Consider the following 21643-nt stretch of genomic DNA (forward strand, 5'->3'; position numbering starts at 1 on the left):
CCCAAATGTATATTGTATCTCTAACATCCGTTGTAGTCACAGGAATTGGTCAAAACACCAGAACAGAATAAACACAGTGAATAAAGTTTAGGGTCTTCTTATGCTGGCCAAATGCAGGCTTGGGTTTTGTACAGGTCCTGTTTGTACCTTGACGTCAAAAGCATCTTGCCTTTCTAATTTTGATATATTTGTTTTCATTACTCATCAGTAGTTATGCATTTATTCCAGTGCACCAGTACTAAGCAAAATTGTACTATCCCTGCCATCCAGCAACCCCTAGGCACTGCTGGTGATCTACTGCTCCAGATGAATTCCAAGTCGGCACGTTTATTGTTATTTTTCCCACAGAAACAACCCAGCAAAAAGCAAAGCTCACCAGTGTGTGTGTGTGTGTCCACTCCCAACCCTTTACAGTACAGAGTCTGAATCCCAATTTAGAGAGGCAGAGGCCCAATCAGAAAAAATAGGGTGGAGATGTTGGTCTAGTGTTGGTTTGGCGGACACTAGGTTTGGAGTATCCGCTGTGAACTGTTATACCTATTGCACTATGCTGTTGGAGCTATCACTATGCACTTCAGCCATGGTAATGTGTTCTCAATTATTATCCCTTCGTGAAACATTGTACTTTAACTGTAATTGGATAGTACTAAACTAAGGTAGAAAGGGCTTGCTAATTTGTGTTCTCCGTGCGGGAGTTAATAAGAAAATGGGTAATCTCTGAAAACATCACTTCACAAGCCTTTCTCAGACACATGCTGCCAGCACAGTGGTACAGGCAGCCTGCCTGCAGGGTTGTCAGTGAATGGAGCACATGCCACTTGGCTGGCACAGTGAGGATGTCTGCATCCGACCTGCGCTGTCAGCTCTGCACATGCTCCGTATGCCAGCCCAGTCCCACTCACCCTCTGAGGCTTGTTTTCTACTCGCAGAGCTCTGCTGCTGAGGCTGGGTGAGCTGCAGCATCTCTCAGAGCCACTCGTAGGCAGTTTCACTCACTGAAGCTAAGACGTTTTTCAGAAGCTCAGTTAAGCTTCCAGGGATCTCATCTGAAGAGGGTGCATAGCAAACAGAATATATCATTCCCATTAGGATAGTGATAATGTCCTTGCTTTGACAACAATCTTCAGCGGTAAAACAAGTTTAATTCTCTGACAAGAAGATTGGCGACAGCTATCGTTGCATTATTTACTGTTATATATGGGATTCTTCCCTGAAAACCCTGGAGATGTCATTTGTGTGGTCTGGTTGTAAATAATGAGATAGACCACAATGGATTTCAGTTCCTCGTCAGTGTTTGATCAGCACAGAGGTAAGTCGCCTGCTACTAATTTCAAAATCTTCCGGTCCTCCCATACCTCTTGTCAAATGTACTAAGATTACTTGACAGAATTAATAACAACAATTTTTGGAAAAGATTAGGTCTCATAGAGATTTATTTTTGTTACACGTGAAGGAATTTCTTCAGATTTAGACATGGGTATTTCAGCCTATTGCTACAGTTGGTTTTTTTTTAAATAGTGTTTTTTCAGCAGAATAGTAAGAGTATCTAATTGCTTTTCTGCTTTGCATCAAGAGATGTATGTATAAATTTATATTAGTTATTGGTCCTCATGTATATGGATATACATATAAAAACAATTGCAATATTAGCAAACAGAGCTGTTTAAAATGGAGTAAAAATTTAAGAAAAAACTGATTTTCTTAAGTTTACTAGTTTGTATACATTGAAAGGACTAGATGCTGACAAGTGATCAACTTTGCTTTAGGAAATCTTAGCTGTATAGGTTAAGTATTGCCGTAATTGTGAATTTAAGGTATTTTTAAAAGCCCCAATATGAAGAATTTCCACATGGTAAGGTTGCTATGGAAATATGAATGTCTCTTTGTTTTCTGTTTTTAAGTTAAATGTTTGAATTTCATGTCATTGTTTGCCAGTGCAAGCTTTTGTGTCTTACGGCTTAATCTACTCGGAGGAATATAGTGGCAGTCCTTTTATGTTCCCAAAGCAGGTAGCTGTCATTGCTTGTTTACATGTGTTCCTATAAATCTCTCTTTAAGTCAGCTTGCCAAAATGATTTGTGTGCAGGGGCCACAGTTTCCCGTGCGTACCTGCAAAGCATCCGGGCTGACATGGGTGCTTGCCTATGGTTGTACTTTTGAGCTTGCCTATGCTTCTTTGGTGCACCCAAAGTAAATACACCCCGTGCAAAGCAGGGGACTTAAAGCTGCCTTTCAGCCACAGTAGTGCTCAAAGCGTGAGGCAAGTCTTGCAAGTACACCAGCCCAGCCAGGACCCCAGCCTGAGCAGATGGGGAACAGTGGGAAGCCATGAAACAAAACTGAGTGACAAGAGACAAAAAATCCTACCAGCAAGGATAAAGGAGGAAGGGAAGTGCAACAGGAGAAGGCGGATCTGTATTGCAGGAATAGAGACAGGTGCTCCGAGGTCATTTGTGAATCACGTAAGGAGCATTTTCCCAAACAGGACAGAGGTGTGGGGCTGACTGAGCTGCTGCAGCTCCAAACAGCCATTCTAAAACTGTCTCCATGCACCATGAGCATACTCTCTGCCACACATTGACTCAGCAGTGCTCAGACTGGGAAGGGAGAGGAGAAACCCTGCACAGTCAGTGCAACAGGGATGGCTGCCAGGGAGCCAGTGGCAGTGGTGCTGGGAATAAGGCTGAAATGTGACCAGGGCTGGGGAAGGAGAAGTCAAGTCTCCAGATGAATAAGGGGGCAGAAAACAATGCAGGAGACCACTGACCTAAACCACCGTATCTGTATAGAAGTAAGAGAGTTAGAAGGCAGCATATGCCTGCACTACTCTTGCTACTAATCAGCAGCCTTTTCTCCTGCCAGGCCACTCTCCATACTGACCTATCCTTATTCCTGTCCAGCATTATCTCCAGGCCCATCTTACGCTCCTCTCATAGCACCTCCGCAGCAAGGGTCCCCTCCAGATAAATTCGTCACCTCCCCTCCACCACCATGCTAGGGATGCTGGTTCATTAGATGATTTGTGAGTTACTGTTTGCCTTCCCTGGCAGCTGTGCTGTGTGGGAGGAGGATGGAGAGCAGGAGCAGGCAACACGCAGTAATGGGACAGTGAAACCGCTGGTTATCATGCAAAGAAAGTGCCATTCAAAATACACAGCCTGTGGTGGACTTTATCTGACCAGCATGTTAATGTCTCGGCACATTACTAGTTTAAGTAGGCACAATCATTTTAGTAAGGTGAAAGGGAATATCTTTCATTGGAATGATTTATGACAATGAAAGAATACACATGAATGAACAAATGATCTTCATTCAAACACACCGGATCAATCTGTCAGTCCAATAAAATAATTCAATCCTCCCTACAAACCTTTCTCCACCCCACACCCCAGAAAACTATTCCAGTTGCATATCAAATAAACTGCATTCTGGGCTTCAAAATCATGCTGTCTCTTTTCAACACTTCCTATGGTACAGCTCATTAGTATAATACTTACCAAGAATAACAGCAGAGCAAATTAGAAGTCCCAAAAACTGCACTTACCACCTCCCACTGACCCTTGACACTGACATGCTGAAATCAAATAAACTGCCTAGTATTGTGTGCTGCTGACTAGCTGTGGGAAATCACATAAGGCATTTGGCTACTGGTGGAAACAAGAAGGCTTATAGGAAAGAGAGTAGTAAATAATATACATCAATATTTCCTTTTCACAATGATCATAAATTATACTGTTTTCTAGCCTTCAGTTTTCAAAACCTAGTGTTTTAGCAAGGTCTGAATCAGTCATTATCAAGACCATGAATACTAAGCTACAGCAAATCCCAATGCAGGAGAAAGCATGCACTTACATACCTCTAATGTGCACTTTGTAAAACAACACATCAGCCGACATACCAAATCGTGTAAAGCATGCATTCATCACAGGGGAGTCTGAGGAGAATTAATGTCACAAGCAGTGTAATTTTATTGCTCTGAATCCTGTGATCCTTCTGGATGTATCTTTATATAAACCCTTTCCCAACCAAAATTACTTTGCCTTAAAGGAATCATGTACTTTCAAAATACTGCACTTTATTTCAGATAGATTGACTTTTAAGATTGATTCTTTCTGGGGATTTTAACTACAAAAGATGTCACATCCCTGCATGTCATTTGGTCTATTCACTAAGATTCTTCCAGATCTTTCTATGCCACTGTTGTGCCAGCCTGCAGTTTCTCTCTACCCTTGCTCCATACACAGGCTCTCAGTTGGACTTTCTGCCTTCCTGAAGCTGACAGCTTCCTTTTACCAATAGCACAGCAATTTTCCAAAATAAAATATACACTTACCTGAAACAGCACCAGTATTCACTGGCATTTACAGAACTGCAAGATACTAAATGAAGTCATGCTAACACATTTGAGGATGGAGAGTCAGGCATTTGGCTATTCACAATCCCTTTATCCCACTTGGTGCTGATGCCTCAGCCACAGCTGAGCTCCCCAGCAGGTTAAGCTCACAAAAGGGGAACACAAGTGCTCAGTACTCCACTGTTGCCTTCTGCAGAATACCCATTTTGCATGCGCAGGGAGGTGTCTGCAAAATTAAATAGCCTACAAGCTTTGTGCCCATGCTGCCTTATTCCTTGACAGGGTAAGCTGAAGGAAAATGAACCAGGAGAAATTACATCCTGGTGTTTCCTGGTCCCTGCCATCTGAAGCATCAAAAGACCACACATCTATCTTCCTCCTCACCTCATACACAAAGCCACAAAGGTCACGTTCAAGACACCCCACCTGAAATCATGTCATCCTATAGAAATGGAATTAGTGTCAGTCTGCCTTATGTCAGATGAACAATGTGGGTGCTCATCAAGTCCTCCTGGCCCAGTCTCCTTCACCAGCAGCATGACAGCCTGGTTCCTCTGACTTTTCTAGCTCTGACAGCTAGGATTCACAGATAGGGAAGTGTGAATCTTGGATGTGGCTTCCTGCCACTGTATCTTAACAGGAGTGGAGCCCATGTTCTTTGGGCACAGGCATGGGGAAAACTTCTTATTTCATTCATCCATTCACTTAGAGTTTTGCTGCTTCTTGACATCAGGGTAATTGCTCTGGGAAAAACAGATGCAGCCCAGCACAAGCAAAGGCACAGGCGAGAAGGTGTTTTGGGTTTAGCTTATATAAGAAGGGGTAGAAGGAGTCAGGGACCCACATGTAGTTTTGTGCCCACGTTCTCATCTTCCCACCATCCTGCCCTCTGGGTAAGCACCTGCTCTGCTTGGGAGACGGAGAGTTTCCTTTTGTGGGTAGATTGCTTCCTCCTGACTCACAGCAGGAAGATTTATCAGTACTTACAAGACTAAACAGCAAAAAGTACAAAATTTACATGTGTAATGCATGAAAGGAGGTGAGGGTCCCTTTGACCCACTGTGTGTCTCAGTATATCTAATGGTTTCTTTTCCAATGCCAGCAGCGTCTTCTCTGTACCATCCCATATAACAAGCAGCACACGCAGCTGTCAGAGGAGCTGTCTTGCTGCTTGTGGCTGGCACCTCCAGTGTACCTCCAGAGACTGGCCAAGAGGAGCAACACAAGTGATGAACCTCTGCCTTGCCTCCTTGCCTCCCGCTCAGCCCTTATTACACCCCCCTTTGAGTAAGGGACTAGCTCAGACCTGGGCTTGTTATTAACATGTCTTTGCTGAGTTTACTGATTGTGAGAGCAGTCTGCAGATCTGGCATGATAAGGAAATCTAATTAATGGGCCCTATGGTAAAGTCACTTCTTTTTTCACATACTAGTCACTGATGACGACTCTCCAGAGGCAATGACTCTTAGTGTATCCTGATCTCCCAAGCACACAGGTCAAAGCTTCTGAGCCAAATTAACAGTTCTCTCCGTGATAGACTCCCCAGTAAAATAAAAAACAAGTTAACATTTTTAATTTACAAACCTTATCAAATGTGTAATTTAAAAGAACAACTAGAAGAAAGAAAAGAAATCAAATTCTCTTCAGTTGAGAGGTGATAGAGAGGGAATCTGTGCACTGGTGAAGACAAATTTAACATCAGCTTTCAAGTTTTCCCAAGCCCACAACAAGAGGTCTGGCTCTGACAGACTAACCTTTCCCAGGGTAAGGGCTGATTGCGTTTCCATGGAAGCCAAGTTTTGAAGTCGAGAGTGATGATTGCATCCTGGGGAGAAGGTCGCATGTGGGGAACTGCACAGGGCTGTAAACCCCAGTGTGGAGCTCAGGCAGGTTCAGCTGTGACAACATCTGATCACAATGTGAATTGTACAGCTAATACTTTAAAGATATCTTTAAAAACCTTTTCTCACTCGAAAATATATATGAAAATGTTTAAAATATAATTTATAGCAATGTGTTAATAATAATGCAATATTTTATTATGAAAAAGACTTTACTAACTTTTCAAATTCTCTTTAAACCATCTCCCTTTTTTCTGCATAGCTATGCTATTTCCAGAAGACATGACAGTAAGGATAAGTCACCAGTCACTTCCTCTGTCTTTCCTTTGATCAACACTGTAGTGTGATTTAGGCATCAGTTTTACTGTCTCCTACTTACAAGGCAGCTCAGTGGCTGGACAAATGCTATGGTCTGTAGCTCTGGCCCTCAGCCACAATGAAGAGCACAGCTCAGTGCAGCTGTTCTTATTGAGTTAGTAGAGATCAGAAACTCTAAAATTAAATATGAGACTGTGGCTGACCAAAAATACATAGCTAGAGCATTTTACCATTACATCAGATTTGCCCTGCACCAAAAAATCAACTCTTTGACTCCTGGAGTTAACAGGTTTATAATCCACTGGAAGCCAAAGGAGGTGTAGGCATGTGGAGCATGGGATGATCAGTCTGGAAGGAAGTTACAAGCAAAAAAACAAAGATAGAATCATCACATTAATTTCTCTAGAAACAAAATTCTGAGAGTGTTTAGGAACAGGCCCTGCAAGACATCTGCTTTAAATAATACCTCATACTGTTACTGCCAAACAAAATAAACCTCTCCTGGGTTCCAACTAATATTCCACCTTTCCTTTCTGTAGGAATTATTAACATAAACCATTGCTGCCAGAAGTTCACTCTCCTGAGAAGTGAATCCCCCTGGACACTGCAGGGAAAGGAAGTGAAAAGCCTCAGTCTTCTGACTGGTGCAAGGATAACACTGAAATTGAAATCACCTGCGTCCTGGTTTCATCCTATCTCACAAAAGTGTAACAGTGACATTATGAGCTAGTTCAGCTATTCCTTCGTTATTTCTCAAGTTATGTTACATCATAGTTAGGAGAGATGGAAACCTTCCAGAAGTTTTCTTAGGTCCTCTCACTGTCGATGTCTAACAGTTTTTGGAAGAAGTTATGATAAAAAACAAGTTTCGATGACTAACAAAAACCACAGTGCTGTTTAGATACACTTTGTTCCACCTCGAGTTATACAGTCATAAATTTTCACTGTTAATCATTTGTACTTGCTCTCTGCTTACTCATGGACATACTCCTCCCCTGCAGGTGATGCAGCAGAAGAGGGTGACTTGTCTGTGGTTTACCAAGCAGCAGCTAGTGGCGATGTGAGCACACTAACTGCAGTGATTCGTGAAGATCCTTCCATCCTGGAGTCCTGCGACAGTGAGGGTAAATGAAGGCTGAGCTTGTTCTCACGGGATTAGTTGGTTCAGCTGGCAATGAAATTTTCCGTTCTTTTATCCTGATTTTTGTGTTCAGCAAATTATATTTAGTAGCAAAATATGGGAAATTCGAGTTATTCTTTGGAACATCCACTGAAAATGCTCAGTTTGGATACTTCTTTCCCCTTTAATTGTAAGATTTTTTTTATATGGATACAAATACATTGTTGTGCTATAATGAGACAGTACTTTATCATGAATCTATTTAATCTTCTTCAGGGAGATGATGAGAAATTCTTGTCATTTCATGGAAGGAAAAGGAACATTTTTTATCAAAGCCAAATGCTATATACAGTCTGCACAATGCTAGTGTAGAGAGTTTCAGTCTTTTGTACTTGTAAAGTATGTATACAGACACGGTTTGAAGGATTTTGTCATGTAATTGTTTAAATGACAAATTCAAAGGGTTGAGTGTACAAAGAGCAATGATTTAAATAATCTGTTTTATCTGTGAGACTGTGCTCCATTTTGTTTGTGTTCAGGAAACTAATGTTATTACAAAGTGCTGTCTATTGCCTAGGTTTTATATGCATCTATTTCCCAAGTGAATTAGAGCCACAGATCTCTGGACACTTCTCCTAAGGAAGACTTTGTTTATTCAGAAGTATTTTTTCACTGCAGTTTCTTTTAAAGGGTCCATATGAACATTGTCTATTTCAACCTTTATCAGCTTCTACCAAATTACCAATTTTTCCTACACTTTAAGCCAAACATCCTTACTATTATCTTTAAAACATCTATTGGTCAGTAGGAAAAATACTTACTCAAGCTAAAACGCTCCCAGTCCAGACCTTTAATGGGAGAGGGACTAGGCATGAAGGGCTGTGGGTGAAGATAGACTGATCAGCAAAAGGAAGTATTTCAGCTCCAGGAGAAACTTGTTTACTTCATTGTACACACAGATGTAACTAAACACCAGTCTTGTGAGACAAACGTATGGCTCATATCCTGCACATATGGCAGAGTATGCATAACCTCAGGTTGGGTAGTGCACATTTGCTCAACAATCTCACTGAATCCAGTAAGAATTCAGTTCAGTATTAAGTCAATAATACTGAAATCAGTAAGTCAATATTACTGAAATCAATAAGTCAATAATTAAGAATATTGAAATACAAATCAATAAGTATTCTTCAGTTGTGCCTGAAGTTTCTAGTAGTTTTACAGCTTATAATATTCATGTTTATTCCCAGTTTAGTAATTTCAAATTGTTTTGTCAGGTTCTGCAGCAAAATCTCTTGATGTTATTCAGCAGTTAGCAGAATGGAAGGAAAATGAAGCAATTGAAAGATATCATAATATTCATCATAATATGATGAAATTTGAGTATTAGGCTTGAATGTAGATTTCAGAGGCTCTTCCAGCACAGAAATTGTTGCAGAATATTAAAAAAGTTCTCATGACAACACAAAAGAATATATTCTAGAGCAAATCCAGTCTTCAAAATAAGTAGTTGTCTACATAAAGTATCAACTCACATACACACACCTTTGCACAGGACAGGGCTTAATTTCGTAAGTCTTTTGAATACATAGAGACAGGATGAAGCTGGGGTTTGAGAAAATTAGCCAAGCACCATCTGGCTACTAGTCACTCTGAAGAATATCAGCCTCCAAAATGGTATACAAAACCAACAGTTCATATTGGAAGCTTGTCAACAGAAAAACACTTTTGCCTCCAGAAGCAGAGTTAATGAGGCAAGGCTTTTGCTAATGAAGTCATGCTCTTTTTAAAATCAGTGGTCAGTAACTGGCATAGCAGTTACTTCCTGCCTACAAAAAACTGAGTACAACTGTTGGAACAGTCGTCAGTGAAAGGATTTGTTAATTTGCCAGTACTAACATTAGCAAATAAGAAAATATCTCTAGCTTATGGCTTTGACAAAATAAAAATTGTAAAAGAACATTTGACTTTCTTCCTCAGGTTGCACACCTTTGATGCATGCTGTGTCAGGACGCCAGGTTGATACAGTGAAGCTTCTGTTGAAGATGGGAGCCAATATTAATACTCAAGATGCTTGTGGACGTACCAGTTTATGTCTGGCAACTTATCTGGTACCAAAACTTGGGGGAGAAGGATGGAAAGATAGATGGAGTAAAGGAAGTAAATGTGCAGACCAAATAAGATTTCTGTTTATACTACAGAAAGAAAACAAGTACAAAATATTTAGTTCTAGACAAGAGTGAACTTTACTATAATGCAAAGCTGATGATTATTAGAAAAGGATCAAGACTCCTGTCAGAGTGTCCTTTCTCTTTCAGGTTGTAAAATTAGTGCATACTATGGGGATCTCTCTAGGTCCAAGGTCCTCTGTGTGGTTTCAAGAAAGCCACTTGCTTCTGTTGCACTGGAAAGTCCACTCTTGTTCTTAATATTCAGATTAACTCCTCCCCTCCCACTGTCAGCATCAGATATTTATGCCCCAGAGAGGGCACTCTTATCTCAAAATCTGATTGGCAGCAGGCATGTTTTACTGCACACTACATGGGCCAGAGCATTGGTGGACCTTGGATGGTGAGGTTAAGAACTTAAGTTCAAGGTGCTGCAGGTGCCAGTGAAGATACTCAGATCATAAGCAATCCAACCCCTGAGTCAACCCACATGCAAGTGACAGTGGGGCAGCCATCCCATTGAGAAGTTTGGGAAGGGAGTTGTGGTGATCTCTGAAGTACACAAGGACGGTCCTCTTGTCTTTAGTCTTCTACTCCTTGCTGGAGGTAATTCAGAACTCAGAGAGACGATGAGAACTAGGTTAGTTGGGCAGAGGGCTGCCATTGTTAGTTGGACAGAAAGGAGGAAGGAATGTTCACCTATGGTGCATAGTATGAGTTATGGCTGGATGACAGCCAGTTTATTTAAACAGATACTGTGGAAGCCTAATTAAACTACTTCCCTTGCTGGGGAAACATCTAGTTTCCTCCTGCAAGTTCAGGGCAAAAACAATGCTCCTGCTCAGCTATGTAATATTCAGCCAGAAAATAAGTGTAGAAAACTGCAAAACAGGCAGTCTCATTCAGTGCAAGGAGGATGCCCCACTTTCTTGAGAATAAACATTTCCTTTGCCAGATATTTTAAAAAAATCCCATAATTAGTGTCATGCTCCTTTTTTCCTTCCTCTTTTCCCAGAGGGGAAAAAATATTCTTTAGAAAAAAAAAAAAAAATAGAAATAACTGGAAAAGATTTAAACCACCCAGGCTTCAAAGTTTCCATTTCTGTTTCTGTGATGGATATAATCAGAGGTCTAGGGAGCATTTGGCTGTGATGTCTGTGCAGGGAACTGAATTCAGCAGAGCTCCACAGTCACAATCACATGCAGAATTTGGTGGCCTTGTACTTCCACCGGCAGCTGCAACAGGGCTGTTCTGATTTCATTATTCCATACCTCTTCCCCATAAATGTTGGTAATGCCAATCCAACATAGCTCATACAGGAGGGAATGGTCTTTATTGATTGCCCACAGAGGATTGAAAAAAACAAACTCACACTTGATTTCTCTGGGACTAAGTATACACTGAAATATTTATGCAGTCACAATCAGGTTGTTTACTTGCTTTTTTGCTGAGTTGATCAATAGAAGGTTTTAGGCCAAGTACTGATTAATCCCATCTGTTTTGGTGCTGTTTTCAGTCTAACATTGTTACTAGTTTAAACTTCTGCAACAGTGTTTATAAGACAATACTCTAAGGCTTTTTACTATTGATTTGCCATCCCTGTTAAAATTTCATCAAGGAAATAAGATTAAGTGCTCATGTTCCGGGTTTAATCTAGCATAATGAAATCCACACGCAGGAATATGTGTTGCATTTCCTAGTGATCCTGCAATTAGCAGGTTTTTAACCATTGTTTACTCAGTCGGTATTTGCCACAGCTGCAGAAAAAACAAAATGCAGTGTAAAGAAAACACCTTATCACAGAAATTAATGGCTGAGCTAGTATGAGATTTGTACTCCAAAGGGGAACTGGTATCAGTGCTGAGACCAGTTCTTCTGCTGGCAGAAACAGCTACCGTCACTCACGGATGACAGAACCATCAAGCAAAGATCTGGCCAAATTTCACCTTCCTCTTTGACATGCTCTGATTTCTTTTTTAGGGCTGGCTGGAAGGCTGTATCAGCCTGATCAGAAACGGTGCTAAGCAGAACATACCTGACAAAAACGGGAGGTTGCCACTGCATGCTGCTACTGCAGAGCCTGACGTGAGGTATGTCCCAGGCTCCAACAGCATTTGCTGGTTGAATCTCAACAGGTAGTCACCAACTTAAGCTACCTAGCCTAAAGGAGAGCCTGAGTCAGGAAGGTTAGCTGAGACAGTTGCTTCCTTGTTTAGTGGCTATTATGAAGGGGGTAGAGAGGAGGAAAAGCACTGTACACCACTTGTGTAGCAGAGATATACGGACGAGTAAGGCGAGGAGCCTGGTTTAAGATCACAATAGCAGGAGGGGAAAAAAATTGTAACAGAAGTTGAAACCCTGGGTTTCCCTTCTGCCACCTCCTCACAAGAAATGTTACAAGATATTACTCCTACTCTGGACTTCTTCTCTGAGTAGCATGGCAAATATGAGAAAAGTTCTCCACACAATAACCTCTTTGAGAGCCCCTACTGTAAAGCAGGTGTGAGGTTTGGTGGACTGGCTCATTTTAAACTACTTTTGCTGAACGTGGAATAACAACCACAGTGTCTTCATTTTGCTGAAGGTGGAATAACAACTACAGTGTCTTCACAAGAAGTATTAGGAACTTCTTTGTCTCATTCCAGCCTGTGATAATAGGAAGGTCAGACAAACCTTGATTTGTATATCTGAATAAATTCACTTAGAAAAGGCTCTCAAAAGTAAATCATGTCTGGAGGTACAGGACAACATTAGAGACAGGTAAAACATCCAGTATATACAAAATCTTCATGTGACGTAATCAATGAGACTACAATTTTGCTGCTGTCGCCACATCAGAACAGCTCAAACCTCCACCAATTTTGCTCTCTAGCCTTTTTTAACAGCTTTATCAATTTTTCACATTATCATTGCTTTTCATGAATCACTTGGAGAGAACAGCAAAAGTATGGGTCACTATCATTAAACGAAGCCTACACAGAATGAAGACAATGTTTGTACAATACTGTACATGCTGCTACTTGAAAGGGAACAGTAAATTACAGTAATTTACTTTAACATTAATTTAACAGCAGCACACAGGGTTCCCTGAATGATTTTCTCATTCTCCATGGGTACAGGCAGACCTTTAACCTGCACAGGAATTTACCAGTTGCGTGATTCCTTTTCCAGTCTTCTCACTGAGTTTGCACCAAGCCCAGAAGACATGCCTGGAGCACTGAGGGAGAGGCTTTTCTACCACAGTCATTGTCACTCTCTTGAATCCAAAGTTGCTGTCAAAAGGGTATATGTAGTGGCCAGCTATGAAATGCTTTTTCAGCCAAGTTTGAAAGCTTGATCAGCCAATTTATGTATTGTTTTGGTAATTGACTCACATGCTTCCGCATGTTCTATAGAGCCTAAGAGGAAAGGTGGACAGGTGGTCCATTCCTGGTCTATGCCTTTAAGAATAGATAGTAGAGAAATTTCAGCTGCATGGCGGAATATGTACATATTTTAGTGGTAGCACTTAGGTTGCCATGATTGTCTAAGGATATGTGACCCAAAGTTTGTTGTTGATAGACATTTTACGCTCAAAGAATGAGATTTCCTTCACATACACTGGTTTTATTGATGATATCTGGGGTTAAACTACAGAACCATGCATCAGATTATAAAACTGTGTCATAAATGGGTTTTACAAGCATATTATGGTTATCCAACTTCTTTGCTGCTCACTAGTCCTTTTTTACCAAGACCTGCTTTTTTACCAAGACTGTATTTCTGAGATTCTGAGTCATTGTGCCAAATGACCACGAAATGTCTCTTCCGTTTTACAAATTTTTACCAAGATAATCACAGCAATTCTAAAATACCATCCTTTTCAGAGTTCCTATAGTATGACTCCATTATGCCATTAGCTGTATGATTCAGAAAAGGAAGGGTAACACCATTATGCCATTAGCTGTATGATTCAGAAAAGAATGTGTAGCACCTCTTTTCTACAAGTATTTGTATCCATATGAAATGGATTTGAAGTCCTAGCAAAGCACTGGCATCTGACCAGTCTTCACCCTTTAGGAATATTCTCATTAGAAAAAAGTTAAATTTGGACTTCTGGCATCTGAAGATGTCGTTACCAATAGTTAAGATTTTCACCTGCAGAATTGCTCAAATCATCCCTAAGAAACCATAAATGTCTTTATTTTGAATAATTTAAATTATCTAGTTGTTATTACTGGGGAGGAAAAAACCATTCTTGACTTGATCTGATCCACACACCTGAGCACAGTTCCATCCAGAAAACATACTGGAAGTTGCTGAAGATTCTCCTGACAAAAAGCAGCAAAAGATTTTTATTCTGCCTCCTATGCATGTGAATAATGCATGATTGTACACATTTATCTGTGCATTGTCTGTACATTTATCAGAGTTTCATTCTTGACACTTCATCATCTTTTAATTTCTTTGCAAAACAGCATGTCTTTAAACATGTTCATATTTTGAAGGTTTCTAGCAAACTTACACCTTCAGATGAGCCACTGCTTTGCATTATGATCCTACCTAGGAATCCACTGAGGATCTATCTTTCCTTTTGCCAGAATCATAAGAACTGTACATCCACGTTAGGATCTATGCTATTTCACTTTGTTACAGCCTGTGACAGGATGGTCCTTTTCCGTGATGCAAACACACAGCACCCTACTATAAAACAAAACCACCTTCACCAAACTTATAGTGATTTTAGAACATCTTCATAGGATACTGAAATGAAAAAAAAGCAAAATCCATGCAGTGTTAAAAGTGTTATTGCACTTGGATAATATTTTGTGAAACTTTTTTATTGTAAGTGTTCCCTCCACCAGAGGGGAGTGTTTGTGGTCTAATATTCTATAAAATGTGAACCAATACACTGCTATATTTTATACCATAATAATGTCCTATCCCAGCAGACAAACTACAAGTCCTTGTAAAATACTGTTGGTTTGTGTGTGTAAATATATAGTATGCATGTATACACACACACAAACTTGTACACAACATCACATTACTCCAAGAGTTAAGGAGAGTGAAAAATTCTTTTAGAAACTGATCATTAGCATTTCTCTTTGTTTAAAACTTCATAAGATAGGATGACAATGAATTACTAAGCTACCAAAAACTGCACACATGTATAGTATTACACACTTTGATTCTAGCCTGGCAATCAGCACAAGAATTCTTCCTAGGGGATCTTCTTTTAATTTCCAGCATTAAACTTCTGTTGTTACAGTAAGCCATGAAGTCCTATTGTCTTTTCTAGTATGACAAAGCACAGACCTAAGATTCTGACCTATGCCTATCACTAATACTGATTTTTCTTGAAATTGCATGTTTCGTTTCTCAAAAAATGTCATTTTTTCAGGTTTAGTCAGAACGACAGCATACTGATTATGTCGTTGCTTCCACAGGCTTCTGAACGTGCTTTTGCAGAAGTCAAATCTTAATGAAATTAATCATCAGGACAATGAGGTGAGTGAGCTTTGTGCTACAAGTCACAGTCTCAGCCTCTGGGGGCACACAATCCATGCTGCTCAGAAAAAGTCCACTGTAGTATCAATTTTACAATGAAACTATGCACTACTCAAAAATTTCTAGAATGCTTTTGCTGAACTCTGCAAAGCATTATGTCATTTTTCTTACTACACATGATTCACCTTTAGGTTAATGAACCTTCTCCATACACTGCCAACTATGAGGTACCTTGAATCAGTCTCTTAACTCAATTTGCCAAGATGTTAATTGCTTTTGATTTTTCTGAAGTTAGACACTGGACTAAACCTTCACCTTTACCAGTCATCCCATCATTAAAGTGTTGTTCTTAGGAAAAATATTGGCAAGCTGGCATTACACAGAACAGTCATGGAGCTAAAAAAATTATACCATCTTCTGGTCCTTAAAGAACTGTGCCCTGTGTGTGTATATAGTATTCACAGGGGAATGTTAACTTCCCAAATGCTTTCTTCTCCAAACGGAGAAGACAAGACAAGAGAGAGACTCTGGATGTCTTTTAATATGTTTCTCTTCACTCTAAGAAGTGCTGAAGAATGTGTCGCTTCTCCACAGTGCCACAACTGCCACAGAGTTATTAACTGTTCCCCTTCCCATGAACCTTCCTTCTCCACTGGATGGTTTGCTGATGCTGCTCACAACCTATACCAGACATGTGCTTTGTCTTGGTATAGAATTATGTTGCTAACGAATTGCATAGAACTGTGGATCATAATTTCAAGCTGTAATGTTTTGCTCTAATGCATGGCTACATGCAGTCTGGAACTTTTACTCCATCTCGCTGTCATTTGGCACTAAGAAGATATTTGTTCAAGTGTCAGTATTAAGGCTGAACAGTCATGTTTTCCGAAAAATATGGATCCTCACAAATGATTTTAGCTAACAGAACTGTTCTTTTGGCATAAAACACTTCAGTTTTCCCATCTTACACTTGAGAAGAACACCCCAATAAATGCATAAATGCATAAACAATAAGAAATACATCTGGAGGTTTCATAGTTTCCACAACTGTGGCTTTCTGTGGGTTTACTTATGAAGCCTGTGAGATGACAATGTGAAGAAACATTCCCTGAATAAGCCTCGAATCTGGGCAAAATAAGTGTCACACTGTATTTCCCACAGCCATTTCTTGGGTTGTCTCCTTTTATGTCCCTGTTTTTTATGAATATTTGTTTGGCTGTCTCACCTTTAATATAATATTCTGCTAGATTTTCAGCTCTGACAGTTCTGATACCACTCTCATGCTTCCTCTCACTAACAGTAATCTATCTACAGATGCCACTCAAGAGTGGTATCACCATGCACAGATGGATGGGTGCAGGCTAGACAGCCATTGCCCACTGCAGCAGGCCCACATGTGTAAGCCGCCTCTACAACCAGCTCAATGCTCTTTGCCCAGATGGGTGCTCCGAAAGGACACGTGGAATGTACGAATTATTAGAAAAGAAATAGAGAACAAAACAGGAAGCAGCATTATTCTTGAATGTCAACTGGAGGAGAAATCTGAAAAAGGATGTACGAGAATAAAAATGAACAGAAAACAACCAGAAAGATGGCAATAGTTATACAGTAGCTTCCTTTCATGGGCAGGCTAACAACTAGAACAAACAAACTACAATAGGATTTTCACCTTGGCAACTATGTCAGAGGGATTATGTAAGTCCATGGCGTAATAAACTGCATGGACAAGATTGAAAGAGAATTATTATTAACTAGTTTATTACATCTAAAATTATGGGGACACCTACAGAAATTATCTGGCAGGAGTTTTAAAGAAAATAAAAATAATTACTTTTTACTCTTTGCATCATTACCCATTGGAGGTCTGGATTTCGTAGGAAGTCTTCCATCTGATTACCAAATGTTAGGTGACTGTATGTCAAGCCTTGTTTCTTATAATTTATTCATAAGCATTTGCTACTGATCTCTCTGAGCTGTGTCCCTGGACTAGAGAGATCTTTGATCCCTACCCACAGTTCTCACGCTCCTATGTTACAGCTGACTGCTGGTTACCACAGTAGAAACAGAGAAAAAGTTGGTTTTTCAAGGATTTTTTGTCCGTATGAACAGACTGAGAGATGATGATAGAAAGCTGTCTTGGTACATTGTAGCTTCTCTTCTTTCAGTGATTTTTCCTGCTCTCCAAGACTAGGGGTGAGGACCAATTTCCTAGCTGGAAACCACTTCATTGACACCTCACTTCACAGCACTCAAATACCGAGTGTCCATCAACAGTACTAAGTCCCTTCTGTCAAAACCTTGGTCCATTGATGTCAGTGGCAGATCTCCCATTAATTTCAGTTAGGGTAGGATTTTACCCATATTTTTGATTTTACAAAAGCTACATCGCTCTTCCCACCCACCCCCCCCAAAGCCCTAACTGAAACCAAAACTGCTCTTGTTCAACTGTTCTATTTTGTCATTGCCTATACTTATGACACCCGGAGACTTGAAAAGCCCTATATGATACCTGATGAGTGTGAGAAATTAATGTTAGGCCATTCAAGCTTTTAGTTAGAAAATCACCTCTTAGAATTTCCACTATTAATGCACAGATGAGCTGTCTGCATCAACGTCTTATAGGTTGTACTTCACCCAAGTTGTTGCCAATTGGCTTTATGGGGTTCTATGTCAAGTTTTAATTTAATATTCCACGCCACATTTTTTGCTTTTTATAATTTTTGAAACCAAAAAAGACACCTGAAATGCATTTTCCCTGTTAAGAGATAGATAGTAAACAACACCTGTCTGAAGTAAAACACCTAAACAACAGTAGCAGTTTTTAAGAAACACATTCATTGAGTAACTTTAAACAGAGAATCTTTAATATTACGGGTGTAGAGTGTATAGGTCTGTATAACAATGGCGATGACAGTGGAAATACATGCCACAAACTCTCTGATCTACCAAGACTGACTGAACATAGCTAAGATGGAATGAAAATGCAGGTCAATAGCTGCTTTGTTTTCTCCCTAAACAATAAACATGAAAAGTTTATATTGTGACTTTTTTGTTGACTTTCTTAGTGCCAGCTAGAATACTAGCTTATAATATTTATTTTGGATCCAAGATAAGACCTAAACCAAACATCACACTGTGTCATGTCAAACACCAGTCTAAAATAGGCTTTTCTCACAGGATCCAAACTGAGCAGTGAGGAACTATCCCCCAGCTGTCATGGTCCTATTGATGCATTATTTATAATAGGCTATAGTCATGTACAAAAAAACACACTCACATTTGTATCCATGTTCTGTAATAGCTTCAAAAAGCTAATTGCTTGGTTCCCCCGTGACTCCGCTAATTCAGAAGCTGTTACTAATTATTCCAAACAGAGGGGGAGAGGGAAGAGTCTGTCAGTCATGAACAGTTTCAGAACTGTCTAGCTTATCTAGAGACTTGGAAGGTCCTAGTGAGTGACAATAATTTCCTCTTTTGGGTTTGCGGCTTTCAGGGAATGACTTCACTCCACTGGGCTGCCTTCCACAACAGGCCCCAGCACACCCAGACTCTGCTGCACAAGGGAGCAGATCTCACTCTGGTGGACAAAGACCTCAAAACAGCTCTCCACTGGGCAGTACAGGTGAGCCATGGCCATGGTTTCACTGGGCAGTTGCTTGAGCTGAGCTGTCTATTGGGGTGTTCGAAATACTTCAAAAGCAATCATTCTGGCTGTGAAATTAGGAAACGTGATGAGAGGAATGCTCGCTAAAAGCCCCAGTATTTTGCCAGTGGGCACAGGTCAAGGATCTAATATCTTTGTTGAAGAGCAAGGCATACTTAAAATAGGCTCACCACTGTTGCCCTGAACAAAGTTATCGTTTATCTCAATGAGAGCACATATATGCTTCATGTTGAACTAATGCTTAAATTTTTTCACTAAATCACGGTTGCAGAACTCAGCAGCTTAAATACTCTTGCCAAAGACCTTTAGGAATAAAATAATGTAAATACAAGTTAAAATATATTTTAACAGCTATGGAATAACTAGCTGAAGGGTTGAGGTCCTCCTTCTCTGGAGATTAAGGAAGACAAGGAAGCAAACACATTTCCTGTTGAACTGTGTGTTCCTATTTTCTATGCAAAAAAAAAAAAAAAAAAAAAAATTGAAATTGCTAAAAATTGCTCAGGCTATCATTAGGAAAAAACAACCCACAGAGTTTTAATATGGCATTAAATACTGTCCTATGCAATTGGTAGTAAGTGGTATAAAATATAGCCAAATTTACAAAGTTATGCCTAAACTTTACTGCAGAAAACTTCTCAGATGAAATTATATAAATATGTTTTTACTTGCTCACTTGTCATAGCAAGTTCTAGTACCAATGTTCAAAACACCTGCACAACAGATAAACAGAAATAGAACTTGCATGAAAATCTAGTAATGTTTTCCTACAATGACTAAATATTTTCATCCTTACCTTTTGCTCTAAGTTCACTTATCTCAAAAAATGTGTCAACAAAGAAATTTAAAAGCTCTGAACTGCCATATGCTATACTTGTAAATGAGCAAGGACACCTAGAACAAATAATCCATTTCCTTCAACCATGACCTCACGCAGATGGCTCTTGTACAATAGGCTCAACTTTTGTTTTTCTTAAGTAGAAGTATATTTTGGCCTCTGCAACTGGTATTGTTTCAACATTAGTTTTGTTATTCTTTGAACCTAATCAGCCTGAAATTCAGCTATATCCCTTGTTATTTTGCCTTAGGAGACTAAAGGTATCTACTCTAAGACCTGTTCTTCATTTTTACTACACATACTCCAGTGCAGGTTGTTTCCAGTGGGAAAACTCTGAAACTCATGCAGGCTCCTACAGGCTTATGCAGTGGTCTGGATCAGAGTTCTGGGAACAAGCTTTCTCTCAGACAGAAAGACAATAGGGAATCCCCTTCATATCATGACCTTCAGAGTTCCGCTCATGCCTTATTCTTTCCCTCATTCTGTGTTTTGTAAACTTCATTATGTAATTCCAGGATTAACTCCCATCTCCACTTTTCTCTCACAAATGCACAGAATAACTCTTGAGAAAGGGGAAATTAAAGCCTCAAAAACCCACCTGGGCTCAGATGGAGGCACATCACAATTCCCTTTTCTTTCTCCCTTTAAGTTACTCCCAGAAATCAGAGGAAATAACGTTCTTCTTGGCAGATTTCTGCTATGAAGCCTTATAAATTGCTTCTTCCACATACTTCTCCATATTCTAGGCCCAGAAGGGGTAGTTGAAATACCAGAGCATGGAATAGATCCATTACTATTTCTCCTACTCAAGCTTGGCCAAGAAAAATTATTTTCAGGCAGTGCTCTCTGCTGCCCTATTAGGCCCAGGAGAAATAGACACTGTGGACAGGCATGACTTTCTCTGCTATGAGAGAGCAGAACAACAGCTCTGCTATGTGGGATTATTGTTTTGCCTAATGGTCTCCTCTGTGGCTGCTGGAAAGGGGGGATTTTTGCTTTAAGAACTGTATTAATACCTTCAGAGCACAAGAGACTCACATTGCTCAGGCAGTACCAGCTGCAGGGGCTGTTTTCGATTGAATAGGGGCCTGTGTTTAATTTCATTTTTAAAAATGCAGCAAGGGGAAGACCAGGCACTGAAACTTGCTGCAGGAAAGAGGCAGTTTTTGCACGCTGGGCTGAAACACAGAGCAGGACTACATAAAAATCCCTGGCTGCCATTCAAAACCAGATTCTCAGGCATGTTTCATGTGAAATAATTGTTCCACAATGACTGTTTCAAAGACCACGTTTGGCACTTGGTCTTTCATCAGACAAATGGTGGCTGTGGAGTCCCAGCCATGTACCTAGGCAGACCTTGCCCACACCGAGGTCTGCTCTGTTGAAAAACTCAAACGTCCTGCCACTCAAATTCACACCTTCAGTGAAAATGTGTTATAGCGATGTCAAAAACACAGACCATTCTGGTTTGAAGTGAGAATAGCTCATATCACACTTTTTACATATGTAATATTTTTATGAGCTGGTGCATATAGAGCTATATCAGAAGTGTTTCAGGATGCATTTCAGTCTCCTTTCATTTCAACCAGCAATAGTTGCTCTGATGAAAAGGAAACGTACTTTTGTAACAAAAAAAAAATGTTAACTGATACTGCAACAAAGTGTAAAGCCATTCTAGCAGATCTAGACAATGCTGTAATTGAAATCCTAGTAAAATATAGTATATACTACATGGTATACGCTATGATACGTACTACTGTATCATAATAGAATTAGTAGTACCTTGGAAATAACCTGAGAAGTTTGGGCATCTTCCTGCATTGCCTTGCCCATTGTAATAATTTTTACC

At 40.0% G+C, this 21643-nt stretch overlaps 1 protein-coding gene across 2 annotated transcripts in view; it reads left to right on the forward strand.

Moving 5' to 3' along the window:
- The first annotated feature begins 914 nt into the window (after positions 1–914).
- The window catches only part of ANKRD55 (ankyrin repeat domain 55), a 46345-nt gene continuing 25616 nt past the window's right edge, over positions 915–21643 (forward strand). For both annotated transcript variants that reach the window (XM_030512654.1, XM_030512655.1), the window contains exons 1-6: positions 915–1309; positions 7515–7637; positions 9614–9744; positions 11783–11892; positions 15232–15292; positions 18786–18914. In XM_030512654.1, the coding sequence (XP_030368514.1) occupies positions 1270–1309; positions 7515–7637; positions 9614–9744; positions 11783–11892; positions 15232–15292; positions 18786–18914 (594 nt within the window). In that variant the 5' untranslated portion in view covers positions 915–1269. The remainder of the gene's footprint in view (positions 1310–7514; positions 7638–9613; positions 9745–11782; positions 11893–15231; positions 15293–18785; positions 18915–21643) is intronic.

The sequence above is a fragment of the Strigops habroptila genome, chromosome Z (assembly GCF_004027225.2).
Source record: "Strigops habroptila isolate Jane chromosome Z, bStrHab1.2.pri, whole genome shotgun sequence".
In the NCBI taxonomy this organism is placed as follows: Eukaryota; Metazoa; Chordata; class Aves; order Psittaciformes; family Psittacidae; genus Strigops; species Strigops habroptila.